This window comes from Bombus bifarius, unplaced genomic scaffold, assembly GCF_011952205.1.
Source record: "Bombus bifarius isolate JDL3187 unplaced genomic scaffold, Bbif_JDL3187 scf7180000008166, whole genome shotgun sequence".
NCBI lineage: Eukaryota > Metazoa > Arthropoda > Insecta > Hymenoptera > Apidae > Bombus > Bombus bifarius.
The window spans coordinates 1,610,341-1,628,856 of NW_022884488.1; the positions used below are offsets into that span (position 1 = coordinate 1,610,341).

The 18,516-nt window shown below is 26.8% G+C and overlaps 5 protein-coding genes across 6 annotated transcripts; 3 read left to right on the forward strand and 2 right to left on the reverse strand.

Annotated features, from left to right (window-relative positions):
* The first annotated feature begins 143 nt into the window (after nucleotides 1-143).
* On the forward strand, nucleotides 144-1,722 carry LOC117209169 (tRNA N(3)-methylcytidine methyltransferase METTL2). Its single transcript, XM_033450863.1, has 6 exons — nucleotides 144-302; nucleotides 513-665; nucleotides 749-1,063; nucleotides 1,140-1,253; nucleotides 1,332-1,504; nucleotides 1,567-1,722. Exons 1-6 carry the CDS (start codon nucleotides 193-195, stop codon nucleotides 1,698-1,700), a joined length of 999 nt encoding a protein of 332 aa, XP_033306754.1. The 5' UTR covers nucleotides 144-192; the 3' UTR covers nucleotides 1,701-1,722.
* A 289-nt stretch (nucleotides 1,723-2,011) lies between these two features.
* Nucleotides 2,012-5,613, forward strand: LOC117209168 (protein HID1). The gene is made up of 12 exons (XM_033450862.1): nucleotides 2,012-2,206; nucleotides 2,426-2,785; nucleotides 2,898-2,951; nucleotides 3,023-3,246; nucleotides 3,321-3,562; nucleotides 3,647-3,877; nucleotides 3,959-4,084; nucleotides 4,148-4,404; nucleotides 4,485-4,728; nucleotides 4,793-4,935; nucleotides 5,015-5,181; nucleotides 5,258-5,613. Exons 1-12 carry the CDS (start codon nucleotides 2,141-2,143, stop codon nucleotides 5,478-5,480), a joined length of 2,337 nt encoding a protein of 778 aa, XP_033306753.1. The 5' UTR covers nucleotides 2,012-2,140; the 3' UTR covers nucleotides 5,481-5,613.
* A 2,002-nt stretch (nucleotides 5,614-7,615) lies between these two features.
* LOC117209176 lies at nucleotides 7,616-9,623 on the reverse strand. The gene is made up of 4 exons (XM_033450870.1): nucleotides 9,205-9,623; nucleotides 8,836-9,037; nucleotides 8,436-8,631; nucleotides 7,616-8,353 (listed from the first exon to the last, which is right to left on the reverse strand). Exons 1-4 carry the CDS (start codon nucleotides 9,293-9,295, stop codon nucleotides 8,060-8,062), a joined length of 783 nt encoding a protein of 260 aa, XP_033306761.1. The 5' UTR covers nucleotides 9,296-9,623; the 3' UTR covers nucleotides 7,616-8,059.
* A 570-nt stretch (nucleotides 9,624-10,193) lies between these two features.
* On the forward strand, nucleotides 10,194-11,751 carry LOC117209179 (GTPase Era, mitochondrial). Its single transcript, XM_033450876.1, has 3 exons — nucleotides 10,194-10,739; nucleotides 10,830-11,264; nucleotides 11,341-11,751. Exons 1-3 carry the CDS (start codon nucleotides 10,497-10,499, stop codon nucleotides 11,716-11,718), a joined length of 1,056 nt encoding a protein of 351 aa, XP_033306767.1. The 5' UTR covers nucleotides 10,194-10,496; the 3' UTR covers nucleotides 11,719-11,751.
* A 233-nt stretch (nucleotides 11,752-11,984) lies between these two features.
* LOC117209193 (sulfotransferase 4A1-like) lies at nucleotides 11,985-15,646 on the reverse strand. 2 transcript variants are annotated; one of them, XM_033450892.1, is made up of 8 exons: nucleotides 15,559-15,646; nucleotides 15,357-15,469; nucleotides 13,876-14,100; nucleotides 13,499-13,598; nucleotides 12,819-13,014; nucleotides 12,615-12,741; nucleotides 12,406-12,500; nucleotides 11,985-12,335 (listed from the first exon to the last, which is right to left on the reverse strand). In XM_033450892.1, the coding sequence occupies exons 3-8, from the start codon at nucleotides 14,081-14,083 to the stop codon at nucleotides 12,030-12,032; spliced, it is 1,032 nt and encodes a 343-aa protein (XP_033306783.1). In that variant the 5' UTR covers nucleotides 14,084-14,100; nucleotides 15,357-15,469; nucleotides 15,559-15,646; the 3' UTR covers nucleotides 11,985-12,029. The 2 variants fall into 2 exon arrangements, with proteins under 2 accessions (XP_033306783.1, XP_033306782.1); XM_033450891.1 differs by having other exon boundaries at nucleotides 15,544-15,632.
* Between the last annotated feature and the right edge of the window lie 2,870 nt (nucleotides 15,647-18,516).

Here is an 18,516-nt window from a genome sequence, read left to right on the forward strand (position 1 = left end):
CTCGTAAAATTGTTAAATTTTATTTAGTAATATAGTTGATTAAAATAAATAGGATTGCATTATTTTATCAATTTGTTATTTTACATCATGATTTATTAAGTTTTTGATTTCTAGTTTAACATACATATTATCCGCTTATATAGTGCATCTGTACGCTGCATCTATGCTCTGCAGAAAACACGTGATACAAAAATGGAAGAAAGTATACCAAAATTACAACAAAATGAATTAAATGATAAAAGACCACAATTTGGTAACAGAGTCCTCTCCAGCAGTGACAATATATTTCAACATAACGCATGGTACTTATATATGTTTAATGTTTAATAAAGAAAATTATAAAATTGGGTTATTGAAATCCTAACCTATAAAATATGGTTTTCTCAAATTGAATTGTTTTTACACACCGAAAACATCAATTTTCATTAAAGAAAGAATTAATTTATTATATTATAGACTTATTATATTATTTAATTATGATACATTATCATTTTACAATATATTATTTAAAGGGACAATGTTGTGTGGGATGAGGAGCAGCAAAAGTTAGCTCAATTAAAAGTGAATGAAAATTCGACCATAATTTTATCAGATGAAAGAATTCAGGAATATGAGAGCAAGGCTGATAAATATTGGGATAAGTTTTATGGAATACATGAAAATAAGTACATATATGAGTTAACTATAAACTCTACAATTTCTTTAAACAGTGCATATAAGAAGAAGAGTTTTACTTTTAATGTTGCAGATTTTTCAAAGATAGACACTGGTTATTTACAGAATTTCCTGAGCTAGCTGCTGATATTGTAAAGCAAAATGTTAAACAACCTCTGAGATCTACAACTGAAAACACAAGTGAAAATAACCAAGGATCTCATATAAAGATTCTTGATTTACCTAATAAGAATGGAAATAAAATTCTAGAAATTGGTTGTGGAGTAGGAAACACAGTATTTCCAGTACTTTTATATAATAAAGATCCAAACTTATTTGTATATTGTTGTGATTTTTCTGATAAAGCAATAGATATATTAAAGCAGAATTCTTCTTATGATACATCCAGGTATAGTCTTATATCTTAATATAACATATTATAGCAATCATATATAAGTAACATATTACTTACATTTCATTTAAAGATGCAAAGCATTTGTTCTTGATGTAATACAAGAGAAATGGGAAACTCCTTTTGCACCAGAAAGTTTGGATATTATAGTGCTGATATTTGTCCTTTCAGCTATACATCCGGAAAAGTAAATATTTAATTAAATATTTATATATGTTCATATAGTTGAAAATACAAGTTACATAATTACATCTTATTTCTCCAGAATGAAGCATGTTATACAACAAATACATAAGTATTTAAAACCAGGTGGATTAGTTTTATTTCGAGATTATGGAAGATATGATTTAGTTCAATTAAGATTTAAGAAGGGCAGTTGTCTTGCAGAAAATTTTTATCTTCGAGGCGATGGGACCAGAGTATATTTTTTTACCCAAGGTATTTTGTTCAATAATGGAAGATAAATAAAAATAATAAATAAATAAAATATTTATTTACAGAAGAAATCAGGACCCTTTTTACAAGCTGTGGTTTCACAGAAGAGCAAAATCTTGTAGATAGAAGATTACAAATTAATAGAGGAAAGCAACTTAAAATGTACAGAGTATGGATTCAAGGAAAATATAGAAAATAAATAAAAAGTTATGTTAAGATAATTGTATTTCATTTTTCTTCAACATATTACTGTATAAAACCGTCTATAGAACAATTAGAGGCAATTTTTTAATATTTTTAAAATATTTTTTGTTAAAATATTGATTATATTTTTGATTATATGAGCAATTTGAAATCATTAAATATGAAAAATAAATAAAGCTTTTCTTAAAAAATATGCCATGCTTCTTCTATAATACCGGAGATTTCTCTCGAATAGTACTATAGTATATTTATGCTAATGAAACGAAAATAATGAAATTATAGTTAAAAAAAATAAAGATATATTGGTAACACTGCTGCACTATTAGGACATAAACATGGCGTTGTCCGTCATCGTTCTGGTTTAGAGAGAAACAAATCGTTCCTGTATTTTAGTACTAAACTTTTTACTTTAAATCGACAAAAAAATAGAACAACATGGGAAATGCTGACACAAAGTTAAATTTTCGAAAAGCAGTTGTACAATTAACATCAAAGACACAGGTAAAAGTTATTGTTTATTATTTCATTCAGCAGCATATGATATATTTGACATTTCGATGCATTAAAACATATACAACTTTTTTTGCTATTTGCATAACTTTCAATTAAAATTAATAACTTTTTTTCTATAAAATAAATTAAATTTTACATAAAACTGTTTAACAAATTACAATTTACTACTTAGGTTAAAAAAAATACATTTTTATTTTTTAATTATAGGTGATTGATGCTTCAGATGACAATTTCTGGGACCAATTTTGGTCCGAAAACGTGACTAATGTACAAGATATTTTTACTTTAATCCCTGCACCTGAAATTCGAATACTAAGAGAAGAAGCTCCTTCTAATTTAGCCACATTGTGTTACAAAGCAGTGGAAAAATTAGTAAAAGCAGTTGATAATAGTTGTAGAACCCAGAGAGAACAACAAACTGTTTTAAACTGTTGTCGCTTGTTAACAAGATTATTACCATATATTTTTGAGGATCCTGATTGGAAGGGATTCTTTTGGTCCAGTTTACCTGGTAAAGAAGATGAAGAGAGTATACCATTGGCTCATTCATTACTCAATGCTCTTTGTGTAAGATACATGATACATTTTATTAAAATAATAAATTTATTTTATTATTTATTAAAAGTAGTAGAAAATATTAAGAAATGTTATATTGTTATAATTCCTATTTTTATTTTAGGATTTACTATTTTGTCCTGACTTTACAGTAGCTGCAAATAGAAAATCTGGCCCTGTAAGCATTTTCTTGTCTTTTGAAAATTTTGAAAATTTCAGAGTGTTACTAAAATGTTTGAAATTATGTAGGATAAAGCAGAAGAACTGCAATCTATAGATAGTTGTGAATATATCTGGGAAGCTGGTGTAGGATTTGCACATTCACCTCCTAGATATCCAATTTTAGATTCAAACAGAACAGAATTATTAAAGTTATTACTCACTTGCTTCAGTGAAACCATGTATAATCCTCCCTTGGATTTGTCAGTGACTCCAAACAGGTGGATTCAACATTTAACTAGTTCTGAAAATAGGTAACTCGAAGTTATTATATATACTCTAATGCATAAAAATAAATTGGTAAAAAACCTTCCATGTTTTAACACAGACATGCTTTACCTATGTTCACATCATTGTTGAATACAGTATGTGCATATGATCCTGTTGGACTTGGAGTGCCATACAATCATTTGTTATTTACTGATTCGTTAGAACCATTAGTTGATGTTGCATTACAAATCCTTATAGTAACACTAGATCATGATACTAGTGGTGGTACTCCATTAGAAGAAGGAAGTATTGGAGATAATTTATTCATTAATTATCTGAGTCGAATTCACCGAGATGAAGGTGACATTTATTTTTATATTTAATTACATGTATTTTAAACAAATGATCGAATAAAAGCATGATTTATAACAAACTTACTTTCAGATTTTCAGTTTGTATTAAAAGGTATTACAAGATTATTAAATAATCCATTAATGCAGACGTATTTGCCAAATTCAACTAAGAAAGTACATTTCCACCAAGAATTATTGGTATTTTTTTGGAAAATGTGTGACTATAATAAGAAATTTTTATACTATGTACTAAAAAGTTCAGATGTTCTTGAAGTACTAGTACCTATATTGTATCATTTAAATGATTCACGTGCAGATCAATGTAAATATTTATAATTCTAATAATTTACTAAATTTAAGTTAGTATTTTTATTATACACAGTAACTTAATAAAATTTTGCAGCTCGTGTTGGATTAATGCATATAGGTGTATTTATTTTACTACTATTGAGTGGAGAACGTAATTTCGGTGTTAGATTAAATAAACCATATACAGCTACTGTACCTATGGATATTCCCGTTTTTACAGGTGCAGTATAGTATTAATACACTTTATTTAAAAATAATATATAACTTCTAAATATACTTGCAGGTACACATGCTGATTTGTTGGTCACTGTATTTCACAAGATAATCACAACCGGACACCAAAGATTACAGCCATTATTTGATTGTTTACTAACAATTCTAGTCAATGTGTCTCCATACCTTAAAACTCTATCAATGGTGGCTAGTACTAAGCTATTACATTTACTTGAAGCATTTAGCACTCCATGGTTTTTATTTTCAGCACCTACCAATCATCATTTGGTATTTTTTCTTTTGGAAATCTTTAACAATATCATTCAGGTAACTTTTACATATATTGAAGGAAGAATTTTTAATATCTAGAGAAGAAGGAAATTTTAACAAAATTTATATATTATTAGTATCAATTTGATGGAAATAGTAACTTGGTTTATACTATAATACGTAAAAGGCAAGTGTTTCATGCATTAGCAAATTTACCAAGTGACTGTAATACAATCGCAAAATCTCTCAGTAAAAGACAACGACGACATGTACCCGCTAGTACATCTAATGAAAATGTCAATGAAGCAGCAATGGAAGGTTCACATCCTGCGCAACCTGCAGAACCTGGAACTTTGAAAGCAACCTTATTAGAAACACCAGGTATATTCCTTTATTTTATTATATATTATTTGAAAAACAAATTTATGAATTAATTCTGTCAAAGGTATTGAAAAAATGACTGAGAAAGAGTCTGCACATCCATTAAGTCCTTCAGTAAATATTGATGTAGGAAAACCTAATCATCAAAATAATGTGAATGCTGCAGAGGATTTAATGAATTCTACTTCTAAAAGTTCTGTTATACCGGTAAGATCACAGTGTAAATAATTAACAAATTTCTTTAACGTCCATAAACTATTTACATGTTATCTTATCGATTAAATAGAAAGGAGGTATCAGAGTGGCAGAACATATGAATTCTTCTAATAATATAAATCAGTGGGTTCCTTCTAGCGAATGGGTATATCAATGGAAAAGTAAACTTCCATTACAAACTATTATGCGATTGCTTCAAGTTCTTGTACCTCAAGTTGAGAAGATATGCATTGATAAGTGAGTATAATTTACTATTTTTCTTAGTAATTTGTTTCAATAATATATATATATATATTTTTTTTTAATATTTTAGGGGACTTACTGATGAAAGCGAAATTTTGAAATTTTTGCAACATGGTACATTAGTTGGCTTATTACCAGTACCACACCCTATTCTTATTAGAAGATATCAAGCAAACGCAGGAACAACTGCTTGGTTTAGAACATATATGTGGGGCGTTATATATTTAAGGAATGTCGAACCACCGATTTGGTATGATACTGATGTAAAGTTATTTGAAATCCAAAGAGTTTAAACACGATGCATATTATTAAGTAAATTATTATTAGCTTTAGCACTGAAATTTCTACATCATTCTTACATGAGGTATCATTCCTTAATATAAAAGAAGAAATCTCAGTGATCTATACTTATTATAAATTGCACCAAGTGATAAAGAACTTTACGACTTTATTAAATAACGAATGACATTTTTACAAGTGTAGTCTTTCGTACAATTCTATTACACAGAGTTACAGAACTGATTTTACAAATATTGATTGTGAGAAACTATGATGGTATTATAATTCTCAACTTTCACTGATAAATATGTAAATATTTGCGACTGTGTAAGTGCCTTCACAGATGTAAATGACAAATTATTACACCAAAATGACATCTGTTTAATTAGTAACGTAGTTTCTTATTTTTTTTAACTATTTTTAGTCTAAACTATTTTATTTCATTAACTTGATATTTTTAGTAAAAAAGCACTATACAATTGCTTGTTTGACATCACTAAAGATAATGTAATAATGTATTTATTAAGAGTAAATGAAATTATTCTAAATAATGTAAAATATTGGTTTTGTATGTCTGTGTAGTAGTCACGAAATTTTTGAAAGACAACTTGATAATTCACGCTTTGTAATGCATAATATGTTATTTGAAGTTATCAAATCTTATCCCATCTGGTATATTTTTATTTTGTGATGGTACAAAACCAAGTATATCATATATTTTGCATGTAAAAACAAATGAATTTATTTTTACATTGTAAATGCATTAATAATCTCAATTTCTTAGCTTTAGAGCATTTCAAAATAAGATAATAAGTTCCTTTTTACTTATATTTCTCTCATATTTTAAATTATGTTTCAAATTATAAAAATTCTCTAATCTTATAATATAAAATATATTTATTTGTTAAATTTTAGAAATGAAATAGAATTTTTATAATAAGACATTTTTTATATTTACATTAAAGTAGTTGATTAAAAAATTAATATGATTTTATTTAGTAAATGCGTATATAATATGTATATACATATATATATATATATTAAGTATTATATATTGTTATTTATATATGTTTATATATATATAATTTTATCTTTTACTTCAACTTGAAGTATTGAACATAATGATTTATTAATGATATCATTTTTCTTGAAAATATTTTGCTTTGATTATATATAAAGAAGCCAGAAAGATAGTATAAAGGTGACATTTGAAATTTAAAATTTAGAGGCTTTTTTATGCTTTTTATATTTCTACTCATGTACATCATTTCTGTATTGGTGCAATTACATGGTTGTACTTTAAGATTAAATTATATTTATTTTAATGTGTAATAAAATGATATAATAAAATATTTAGCCATATTATGCATAAAAAAGAAGCACCTACACTCAATAATTATTTAACAACTCTATACAAGTGTAGTGTATTTAGAAATTTATAACACATTTGGTATACTAAATTGAAGAAGTAATAAAACAAAAAAATTGAATAATACTTTCCTTGGTTCAAGCTACATTTTAATATGCGGAAACATAGCTTGAAAGTCATTGTTAGTTGTAACTATTAGTTATGATATTCTATGTGATGATATATATTATATAAGTTTATTTCAAATATAAAGCACAGTTATTGCATAAAGAGTTTCAATATTGACAAAGAAAAATTATATAAAATCATATACATATATATGTATATTAAGTTTGTGTCATAGCCAAAAATTTTGGAGCATGAAAACATTACGCGTGTATGTATGTACACACTTATCTATATTATGTACAATTATGTAATATTAAGTATTATAAAACACATACTATACTTAACCTATGCTTTTTTAAATTATTATATAATAGAGTTATTGTACTTTAATTCATAGTAAAAGATTTTAGATTTATTTCAAACTTGATAGATTATGGAAAAGTGAACAATTTATATGACTCTAGTATGATTCCGTGCTTATTTTCTATAAATTAACTTAAGTTTCAATTTTATTTTATTGCATAAATAGTAGTTTCACTTTATAAATAAATACATATATTAATCCAAATGAATTGCAATTTTATCGTAATACATCGGTTTCTCTTATGTTTATATTTTATAATGAAAAATTTCTTTAAAGGTGAAGAAATGTTACTCATTTTCTACAGCAAATCATTTTGTATATTTGTATTTCGCTTAAATAAACTTATTCGAGTATAAAAAAGGAAAATATATATTAGTACTGCATTAAACATAAAGTATCGCGGATATCAGTTGTACTTTCCGACTCACAATCAGACATTGTATATAATGCCCACAACAGTGCCTCTTATGTTTCTTTAAGTTGCAAATGTTACCATGGGCGACATTGATGTTACATTACTATTTTGTATCACAGATATAAAGTTTTCCTAGCCTAGAAAAATTGTTAATATTTTCATTAAATTTTCCTCATTTCTTTGTTTGCACAAATCAAAAGCTTGGAAATGAAATATTTATAGTCAATGATGCACTTTTGATAATATTGTGTATCGATGTTTTATGTTTAGAAAATGTAGTATATGAAAAATAGTGATAGTATTTTATATAGCTTTATATTAATATACTAATATTAATCTAACGCATAATTTTGTCATAAGATGGTGGTGGAGCTTCTTCTGGTAGATTGTTCGAGGGAATCAAAATAGCAATATGATAGGGTGGTGGTGGATTCTGTCTTACTACAGAAATAGGTCTAATATTTTCATTAGGTATTGGAGTTGTACCAGTCACAGATGCAATGCGCTCCTCTTGAATTTGATGTTCTTCATGACTATTGTGATGATGTCGACAACATAAAATAGAGTATAAGCATGCAAATAATAATAATGTTAATAGACCCCAAAATACGAATATTTCTATACCTTGACCCTGTTGAGAAAATGTTCAATATTAATAATAAAGAAATGAAATTAAAACGTTTACTTCATAAAAAATTTTAGCTTCAACTTACTCCACTACTGAAATAAAATTTTGCAGCAGCCACAAATCCTGTTACAAGCACAAACGTTATCCAAACACCACACCGTAATCTGTAACTTGCAAGTTCTGCATCATTAAATTCCGAAAAATCCAAAAAGCTCCTATTTGTTCCATTTGATGTAGTATTTGATAATATCAATTGATTATTCCCAGCAGTTGTTACATTACTGTAAACAAATAAAAGCTTTAATATTTTGGCTATTGTATTCATAATAGTCCCTTAAACATCCATATTGTTCATAACAGTTTATCATTAAGGGCGAATCATTTATAAGTACTTTCTGGTGATAGACATGTATAAGTGAGTCACCCTGTATATAAGAAGAACATGTTCCTCAGAATCCTCTTAGTAGACCTTTTTCTTTAATTACTTGGAGATGTTGTTTAGCTGGACATGTTGAGTAGAGCCAACTGGAAAATGTTGTGTCTCATTGTTTGGTCTTATCGTTGTTCTTATCATTCTGCAAGTATTCATATTACTAGGACCAGCTGTATTTCCCACAGCATTCAGATTTTGAAATCGGTGAAGTGGAGTAACCATTTGTCTCAAATCTGCATTATATCTAGATTGATCTGTAAAAGCAACAAATATAAGCATGAAGATCATTTGGTCTACTTAATGAAGAAGATTAACAATTTTGCTGTTGTGTATATTAAACAATTTTCACCAAAATTTGTAGGTATCATAAGTAATAAATAAATTTATGTATTAGAAAAAGAAATTGAAAATATTTTCTTACTCAAGCGGGTCTTTGGCAAAGGTGTGGCGGGGTATCGGCGGCCAGTGAAACCGTAATACCTGCCCGCCGGTTTGTTAATCCAGAAATGCATGCTCCGTTTGAACAGTTTTACATATCCATTGCTATTTATGAGACTTGGCCATCAACTACTATAGGAAACTGAACCACTTTCATAAAAGTCTTCACAAAAAGGTTGCGGATGGTTTTAGTTCAAGTTTCATTGCCCGTACATTTTAAATCGATGCATCGCATCAAAGCAATTCTGTTATTCATCATTCGTAAAGAAGATATTTAAAGCATTTAAAAAAGTTATACATTTCTATCTTCTCTTATCTTAAGAACTTTTATCACGTTTAATAAACATTCTGAAAAATTCAATACAGCCAAACGAGAATTTGCATTCGAATCTGATTCGAATAACATACGTCAATACATAATGACTGAACTGCAGCTTGAAATTTTGTCATTGTCAATTTAAAATCAGGTGTACCAACACAGATGAAATATACATCATGGATTTGTTAGAAGAGAGAACTGAAGAAAATAAATTTTTCAAATAATCTATTTGAAATAAAAAATAATGAATATTATCTGATATTATTCAATTATTTAACAATGAAAATATATTTTTTTCTTTTACGTTCAATCATAATAATATTTTATGTGTATGTATAACACACGAAGAAACTAAAGAAATAACATTCAAATGTAATTTTTCAAAATAAAAGGTTTGGAAGTAAATTATATTTTTTATTACATATTTGTGCGTCACTTCGTTCTTTATTATCTCTTAATTTTTATTTTATTATATCATACTACATGTTATTAAATAAGTTCGAACATTTGAAAAATAAATGTTTTGTCTTTAATATTTTCTATTTTAAAGGAATGACAAATATGTTTAATTCATTTTCTAATTAGAAATTTTAAGTTGTAATGATTTTTTGTGAAGCATTTAATTATTATATATGTATATGACTTTAATTTATGCTAACAATTAGTTGAAATAAGTTACGCAGTTAGCTTATAAATTGAATAGCGTATTGAGTTTGTATCTAAGTTGGCATATCATCGGTATGCTTATTGCCAAACATTTGAATTGTTCTATATGTAAATATAAATTGATAGAATCGAAAGTATTACTTGATGTTTTAGTAAGAATGATGTTTTAACATTTGTAAATAATGCTGATAAATTAATTTACCGTAGTTTATTCATGGGAATGTTCAAACCTAACCTATTAGACCTTTTATAATCTCAATAAATAATGTGTTATTAATTTTATTGGCATAATGATTTCATTTAAAATCAAACAACGTGTGCTTCAATCTAACATATCTTTTTTTAAACGATCCCCTTTTTGCTCTGCTATTTCGAATGTTAGCAATGAAGCACAGTTAATATCAAATGATCAAACTGCATTAAATAATGCATCAGACTTATATCAGGGAATCAAAAAATTAGTCAAAGTTGCAATCTTAGGTTTACCAAATGCTGGAAAAAGTACATTGGTAAATAAACTCACAAACAGATGTGTACGTATTTTCATACATGTTAGAATAATTTATTTATTTCATAATTTTAATATAAAATAAGTATCTTTAATATTTAATATTAATATACAGATATGTCCAACGTCTTCAAAAGTTCATACTACAATGCACAAAGCAGAAGCAATATATACAGAAGGAGATACTCAAATTGTATTTATGGATACTCCTGGATTAGTAGTACCTAAAGAAATAAAGACTTATAAATTATCAGATTCATTCAAAGATGATCCTAAAACTGCACTCATTGAAGCAGATATTATTGGGATAGTACAAGATGTAACTAATGTATTTACTAGACATAAGATTGATGATTTTGTCCTTAATTATATAAAGGAAAAAAGAGAAGACACACAACTATTGATAATTCTTAATAAAGTAGATAGATTAAAAGAAAAGATGGCATTGTTAGAAGTTACAAGACAATTAATAAACAAAGAGAATTATCCAAAATTTGATGATATTTTTATGATATCTGCACTTAATGGAGATGGTGTGGATGATTTAAGGGTAATTTATAATAAATATTATGATAAAAATAATTTTCAATGATTTTTTATATTTTATATTTAAATATATGTTGTAGAATTATTTGCTCGACTCAGCTAGAGTAAGTAATTGGAAATATGATGAAAAACGTTATAGCGATCAACCAGCTAAAGTTATAATAGAACAGACAGTTAGAGCTAAATTAATGGATATACTTCCATATGAAATGCCATATAATATAAAAATACTAACAGAACATTTTGATTTGGGTGATGATGGTAGTATTCATACTGTTGTAACATTAAATTGTCCTAAAAAAAAATATGTGGAGATATTATTAAAATCAAAGGCCCAAAAGGTTAAATGCTTATCATTTTACGTAGAGAAAGAATTACGTCATGCATTTAAAACTAATGTAATAGTTCGTATAAATGTAACATGTGCAAAATATGAAACTCCTCAACTAAATCGGTAAAGTCATAATTTTATAAATGATATCTTTTTCCTTTTATATATTATAGTACAATATGTAAATTTATTTAATACATTGATATAATTTAAAGTACACCATTTTTGCGTACAAATATTTAGAATTATTTACTTATAATTCTCAATGAGAATTGATTGTAAAATTCATCCAAATAAAAAAAGAGGTTGGAATATATAAATATATTTTATTTAACAGAATTTCCTAACAATAACAATAATAATTTATTTCCCAGTCTTCCAGTCATGAAAAAAGACTTGGAGTCATGAAAAAGACTTAAACTGTTTGAATTATCAGTTCTAGTTATTACTAATGTTATTAAAATACGGGAAAATGAGATCAGTTCCTCTCAAATTTTCTTCTATCCATTTATCAGCTTTAGCATTAAGTTCCTCAGTGAAAATATCTTGCCATCCACCACTTTTGCCTTTTCTGACAAATATTCCTTTCGTTATAATACCACATTCGTTTAATTCTGATAAATTCACCATTTGATTATTTCGAAAATTCTTTACATTTAAATAGTCTGCTACTTCTTTTAATTGTTCTTCAGTATAAGTTTTTCCAAGAAATTTAGCAACTTCTTTAATTGCTTTTGAAAAATCCTAAAAATATGCGAATAAAAGAAATTTTAAAAAAGGATTAATCTTTTTCAAATATCGTGTTTTATCTTACATGTTGCATATCTTCATAAAACATAAATAAAACGTTTGGATGATTTCTATTTGCCCATGCTTCCTTTAAGTGTTCCCAATATGGACCCCAATATGCTAAAAAAAAGATTATATAGGGGATTATATAAGACATAATTTATGTTCTATAAAATTTGTTAATCTTGTTATTTAGGTTTAGTATGAGTATTTAAAAATTTACGTAATACCTACTAAGATTATTCTGAAAGTAATTCCAAAATGTTGGAAAATCACCTATGTATCCTTGAGTTTTAATACCTATATTTAAATAATACCAAGAAACAGCAACATCCTTTGGATTTCTTGCAACGTACACTATCTTCCACGAAATAATACAATTTTACATAAAATTATACAATAAAAGACAATATAACATCTTCATAACTATAAGTTTACCTTACAACCACTGTCCAAAATATTTGGTAACAAAGAAAATGGAAAATGTGATTTTATAAATCTCTTTGAAGGCAATTTTGCTAAGACTTCATACCCTGGCTCAGCAATCTTTTTACAAAATTCTACTTTGTCTTTATCTCCCTCATTCATCTTTATCAATTCTCGAGTTACCTCTGAATGATTAAACATACTAAATCTAGAAATAATATTTGCAGCTGCGTTAATAAATTCTGTATGCAACACTGTTATTTTCATTTTGCAATATGTATACCTGTTATACATTAAAATATTTCTACGTATGATTTTAGATTTTGCTTATGGAACTATTAACCGTTCTTGTAAAAATTGTTTTATTTTTAATAAAATAAAAAAAATTTTTTTTAATGTAAGATGAATTTCACATTCTATCTTTTTCTTTAACTATATAATTACATGTCGTTCGTACGTAATATTATGGTCACAGGATATTGTATATTAGCCAGGAATAAATCGCATAATTTTTCAGGGACGATGAATTCATATAACATTAGTATTGTAATGTTATATAACTGTTAGTTCTGTTATATTAGAAACTACTGTTTTATGAAAACCAGTGACAAACTTCTACAATCACCATATCGTCTGCTAATTTTTAATTTATCTTAAGACTTCATTAACTTAATTTAATTAATTATACTAACTCAAAAAATGGAAATCGTTCTGCCAAGAATTCCGTCCTTGCTCTATTAAAATCTAAGTCATTTGACAATAACCAGATTAATTCTTGAGTCCACGTCGTTCCTGGAATAAATGAGAAACAAAGTAAAGTGTTTAAATTTATTCTAAAAATATCTTAGTATACTGTCTTTTGATATTTAAATTTAAAAGATATCGACAACCGAAATAATTGAATTATATCGATTATATTGACATTGTGCATACAAGCATTTAAATTCTTTAATACCTTGGTACTTTTTTAAAGGGAAGAGTATAAAAACTTAAATAATAATCACGTTGAGAATTAGAATTATATTTTATTATCATCAATGATAAAAATTTTTAAAACATATTTAGTTACCTGATCTTGGATAGGATAAAACCCACGTATCGTCTGGCCTTGCCTTAAAATTATAAAATCCTTTACCTTCTATCGTATATTTATAGGGAAAGAACCACTTTTTTGGACCTACTAAAACAAAACCTGTTCTTTCACCTTTAAATAATTCCAACATTTCCTTCGTATCTTTTTCGTTCAAGTATTCATATTTCGGTGACTCAAGGGCCATTTTTCTATATTTTTACTCTGTAACAAGATACCATTGGCGGATTATGGAAATTGACTAACAGTTTTATTGGCTTCTATGCATTATCAATAGACAATCTATTGATTGTTATGCATTTATACGAAATTTGAAAATACAAAAAATGCACAGAATGCGCATAATACACTCTATAATATTTCTATATGTTAATTTCTACATATTAATATATTTATTATACAGTAAAACAATTTTGATTGGTAAAACTCCTTTTGCAAGTGATCATTTCCCACGTTACCGGCACTCGATATAAATGTATAGAATTACAACGTTTACAACTGTAAATGAGTAAAAGGATAAAAACATAAATCCAGAACATGGGATGAACAAAGAAGAAACTCTGACATGATATTTACAATTTTGTATATAATAAAACGTGTAGGATATCAGCGGGTAATTCCAACATAACTCCAAAACACTAGCCTGGGCGAACGCTTTAAAATTACGTTTTTTAATTAATATAAATATTTAATTAATATAATTTAATTAATTAATTATTATACATATTATAATTAATATAATATGATTTATTAATATTAATTAATATATTATTAATTAATATAATATAAGTATAATATTTTTTAATTAATATTATCGTGTTTCCGTCACGGGAAATGTTGTTCTGCGGCTTTGTTTTTGAATATAAATCCACTTTCATTACGAAATGATATGTGACACACTATTAAGTTATAGCAATATCCTTCTACCACTGTTCAAAATATCATGTCAGTGGCAGTGTGCAGCTGGTTTATTCCTTATTTACATGCTGGGCTAGACATCCCATATAATCTTTTATTCATTAATAAGATTTAAGAATTGAAATAAATAATAAACAGATAGAAATAAATTTATTAACGACAATGAAAACCATTTTACATTGATCCTATAATACTGATCGTTTCACTACAAAATGTAAAATAATAGAATTTTTGAAAAAAGTATGAAATAATTTCTATTTTATTTGTATTTTATTTAAGTAATTTAGTAAATGGTAATTAAGTAAATGGGTAATCTAATTTAACAACTTGCATATGTGTCTAAAAAGGATACAAATAAAATAAAAATTATTTCATAGTGTTTAACACACCTTGTTTTTTTCTTTATTTTTTTTTTAAACGATTAATTGTTTATGAAGAAACGTAATATTATAATCAAAATAAATTAGCGATTTTTATTTCAGAAAATTGCATATATATTTATTTTTCAGTCAACAATTAAATGAACTAAATAAATTACTTACTGAAGTGTAATAATGAGGATGTTGAAAAGTCTTCGTTATTAAATTAAGAGATTGTTGAACTATATGTATCACTAACAAGAGACGATGTTTACGCACCGTGACAGAACGTACACCTGATAGAAGAAGAATCCATGAATAAAACCCGAAGAATATAACGGGAATTCAGGTTAACGGATTTTTATTCAACTAAGTACATTCCTACCGGTCTAATCCCACTTCTTATCCTTTTATTTTCTGGTAATAAGTTTGTTATCCAAACTAAATCCAAATCCAAAATATAAAATAAATTTACATAAATATCATTTAACATTTAATTTATTATCTCTTCGAGGACGATTGACACATATATGTATGTATACATATGTTCAACGTAAACCATCTACATAGTCTATAAATCCATATACATTCAGCAACATGAAGACACATACATACAATATGTCCGCTTTAAATCTCTACACGTGATTATTTATGTAATTACCAAATATACGAAAAAATTCTTTAGATAAAAGTTGTATGGTATCGAGGGGGACATATCATGATGATAATTGTTTGATCTTGATAAAATTGAAATGACCTGTAAAAATCACTTTTGAATTTTTAAATGGAACCCTATACTTTTTATTGTATATTCTTGTAGCTGATTTCGAGATCTTTCGAGAAAACAATACCTACACATGTAATTTACATACGCCGTTTTAAAGATCTGATCTCTTAAAGTTACTCGATGTACACCATTTTATCTCTCCATAATTGCGACACTTGAGACCCGATTTCCTGTAATATCACCTCCAAAACATTATTCATGATTGGAACATTTCAATATTATTAAATTTTTTACTAAAGAAGCAAAATTATAGTATACTTTTAGAGTTTACAAAGCTTTTTAATAATAAAAAAATATTTATTTTACATAACACTTATTGGATATTAAATTAGATACAAAATAATAATAATATAATCATAATAATCATATATGTAAGACAAAAGTTGCTCTCTATTATCATTATCACGGTTTTGGTTTTTACTTCCGTCCCCCCTTCTACTCGGTCAATCGTGAGTCGCTTACAGGGCCGCATTAAGAGATGAGAAGAAGAGACAGGGACAAGACAACAGGGTACGAGTTATTTTCACACGATGGCGTTACACAACGACGTTACTAACTTCTCGATTAAAGTACCCTACTGCAGATAAATTGACATCATCGTTCTTCCCACCACGAGAGTTTCCAGACCTGTATGTATGGTGGCTCTAGGAAGAATGAATTTTATGTATTTGTATGTGTGTTTCAGGGAAAAGTAACATCTGATTTTAATAAATTAGGATAATGTTCATAAAATCTTTTGCATACTTCAAAATAAGATAAAAATCCATCGCCTTGGAATAATACATATTCAACTTTCTCTTCAATAGAAAATTCTTTTTTTTTTTTATTTAAAATTTCACATTCACAATTTGTCCAATTTGGACATTTGGTAGAATTTTTTATCTGTTTGATTATCATGTGGGTGGCTACCCCCAATGGGATACCATCTTCGTGTTTGTTAAGATATATCCTTTGTGATGTCAATAGAAAATGACATGAAAATTCACTAATATTTACTCTTAGTGTAAGACTAATTTATTATAACGAAATTCTTTTCTTCATTCCAATTACAAGATTGCAACAACATATAGGTACTGATGACACTGCAATCGTATGGTAATTAATAAAAAGAATTAAATCGACGTGACTCAAGTCAATTATTTTGATCTACAAAAATAACGGAGATTATCGGGTAGCCTTTTCAAGGTGGTGCACATAAGGGTAACGCTAATGTTAACGGCGCGTCAACTGAAAAGGTTTCGATATTAACTACAAAAGAATATACAATTAAAATGTAGGATTCTATTTGAAAATTCAAAAATGATCTGTACAACTCATTCCAATATTATCTCAAGGCCAAACAATTATCATCATGATATGTTTCCCTTGATACCATACGACTTTCATCTAAAGAATTTTTTCATATTTCCATTAGTTACAGAAATAATCGCAGATAAACGCTTAAAGTACATATTGTATGTATGTACGTTTGTCGAAAAAAATAATAGATTCGGAAAAGCTACTGTTATTATTTCAATGTTGAGCTAATAATTCTTTGGTGGGTGGGCAAAAGAGTTTAAGCAAAGAGGAAATCTTTTCTTTGATGTAAGTCAGAGTTATAAGTTTCACAAGGAAGCACATGTAACATTTAAAATGCAATGTAAGATTAGGTGTTAGGTTTTGGATATATTATTAAAATTCCAGGAAAAAAAGTGGAAAAGAAATGAAATTAACATATACTATTAGAACCATAAATAAAAGACAGCAGCAATGTAGTAGAAAATATTAGTACACTTATCCTGTTGACGAAAATTTGAGTTATACTTTTTTGCTTGCCCACTAGAGAATTTCAAATGACTATTGTTGCTTGACTCCACGAATCATTTTATTTGCAAAGAATTAAAAATAGATAAACAGTATTAGTAAAATCATTTTTATAGACTAAATTTTTGGGATATGGATATTAAAATGTCTTTATTGTTTTATTTCTTTTTATTTAATACTTTATTTGATTCAAATGATAAACATTTCATGTGACTTGTTACTCTGATATAAAAAATTGAACGACTAAAGATTATTACTATGATAATAATTACTATAAAAAGATTTTAATAATATATACTTCCGCGTAAAAATCATCCTCGCGTGATTGAATATATTTTAAAAGTATAATTATTTTAAATAGGAACTTTTTATTTATAACTATTTATAACTTTTGCAGTTATAAATTTAATCAGTCTTCTCTTTTTCTTATGATTAAATAAGCGTAAGAGTGTAAGAGAATCATTTTGCTTTAATATATCTTTGCATAAGTTAAAAAAATAGGTTTATACCGATAATTTTCTTTGGTCTTGAAATCAATTTATTATCAAGACAAGGTAAATAGTTCTTTAGAATCATTAAAATGCACGAACAATAAAATAATGATTAATTACGTACTGTTTCGAATATGAACAGTAGTAATCAAATTGTCGTGTAAATCGATTTTCTATCTATCGAATCTATCTAATTTTAAATCGATTGATCACAAAATGTATTTCTCATATAAAAATATTATATAATATTAAACCTTAAACA

Bases quoted from the DNA above. Each gene is read 5' to 3' on its own strand.
- LOC117209179 (XM_033450876.1), top strand. From the start codon at position 10,497: ATGATTTCATTTAAAATCAAACAACGTGTGCTTCAATCTAACATATCT. The intron at 10,740-10,829 runs GTACGTATTTTC...ATTAATATACAG, and splicing joins ATAAACTCACAAACAGATGT to ATATGTCCAACGTCTTCAAA. The intron at 11,265-11,340 runs GTAATTTATAAT...TATATGTTGTAG, and splicing joins ATGGTGTGGATGATTTAAGG to AATTATTTGCTCGACTCAGC.
- LOC117209193 (XM_033450892.1), bottom strand. From the start codon at position 14,083: ATGGCCCTTGAGTCACCGAAATATGAATACTTGAACGAAAAAGATACG. The intron at 13,599-13,875 runs GTAACTAAATAT...CATTTATTCCAG, and splicing joins TTTATCCTATCCAAGATCAG to GAACGACGTGGACTCAAGAA. The intron at 13,015-13,498 runs GTTAGTATAATT...TATTATTTCTAG, and splicing joins GAACGATTTCCATTTTTTGA to ATTTAGTATGTTTAATCATT.
- LOC117209169 (XM_033450863.1), top strand. From the start codon at position 193: ATGGAAGAAAGTATACCAAAATTACAACAAAATGAATTAAATGATAAA. The intron at 666-748 runs GTACATATATGA...TTAATGTTGCAG, and splicing joins TATGGAATACATGAAAATAA to ATTTTTCAAAGATAGACACT. The intron at 1,064-1,139 runs GTATAGTCTTAT...TTTCATTTAAAG, and splicing joins TCTTCTTATGATACATCCAG to ATGCAAAGCATTTGTTCTTG.
- LOC117209168 (XM_033450862.1), top strand. From the start codon at position 2,141: ATGGGAAATGCTGACACAAAGTTAAATTTTCGAAAAGCAGTTGTACAA. The intron at 2,952-3,022 runs GTAAGCATTTTC...GAAATTATGTAG, and splicing joins CAAATAGAAAATCTGGCCCT to GATAAAGCAGAAGAACTGCA. The intron at 3,563-3,646 runs GTGACATTTATT...ACTTACTTTCAG, and splicing joins TCGAATTCACCGAGATGAAG to ATTTTCAGTTTGTATTAAAA.
- LOC117209176 (XM_033450870.1), bottom strand. From the start codon at position 9,295: ATGCATTTCTGGATTAACAAACCGGCGGGCAGGTATTACGGTTTCACT. The intron at 8,632-8,835 runs GTAATTAAAGAA...ATTTGTTTACAG, and splicing joins CAGCTAAACAACATCTCCAA to TAATGTAACAACTGCTGGGA. The intron at 8,354-8,435 runs GTAAGTTGAAGC...TTTTCTCAACAG, and splicing joins AATTTTATTTCAGTAGTGGA to GGTCAAGGTATAGAAATATT.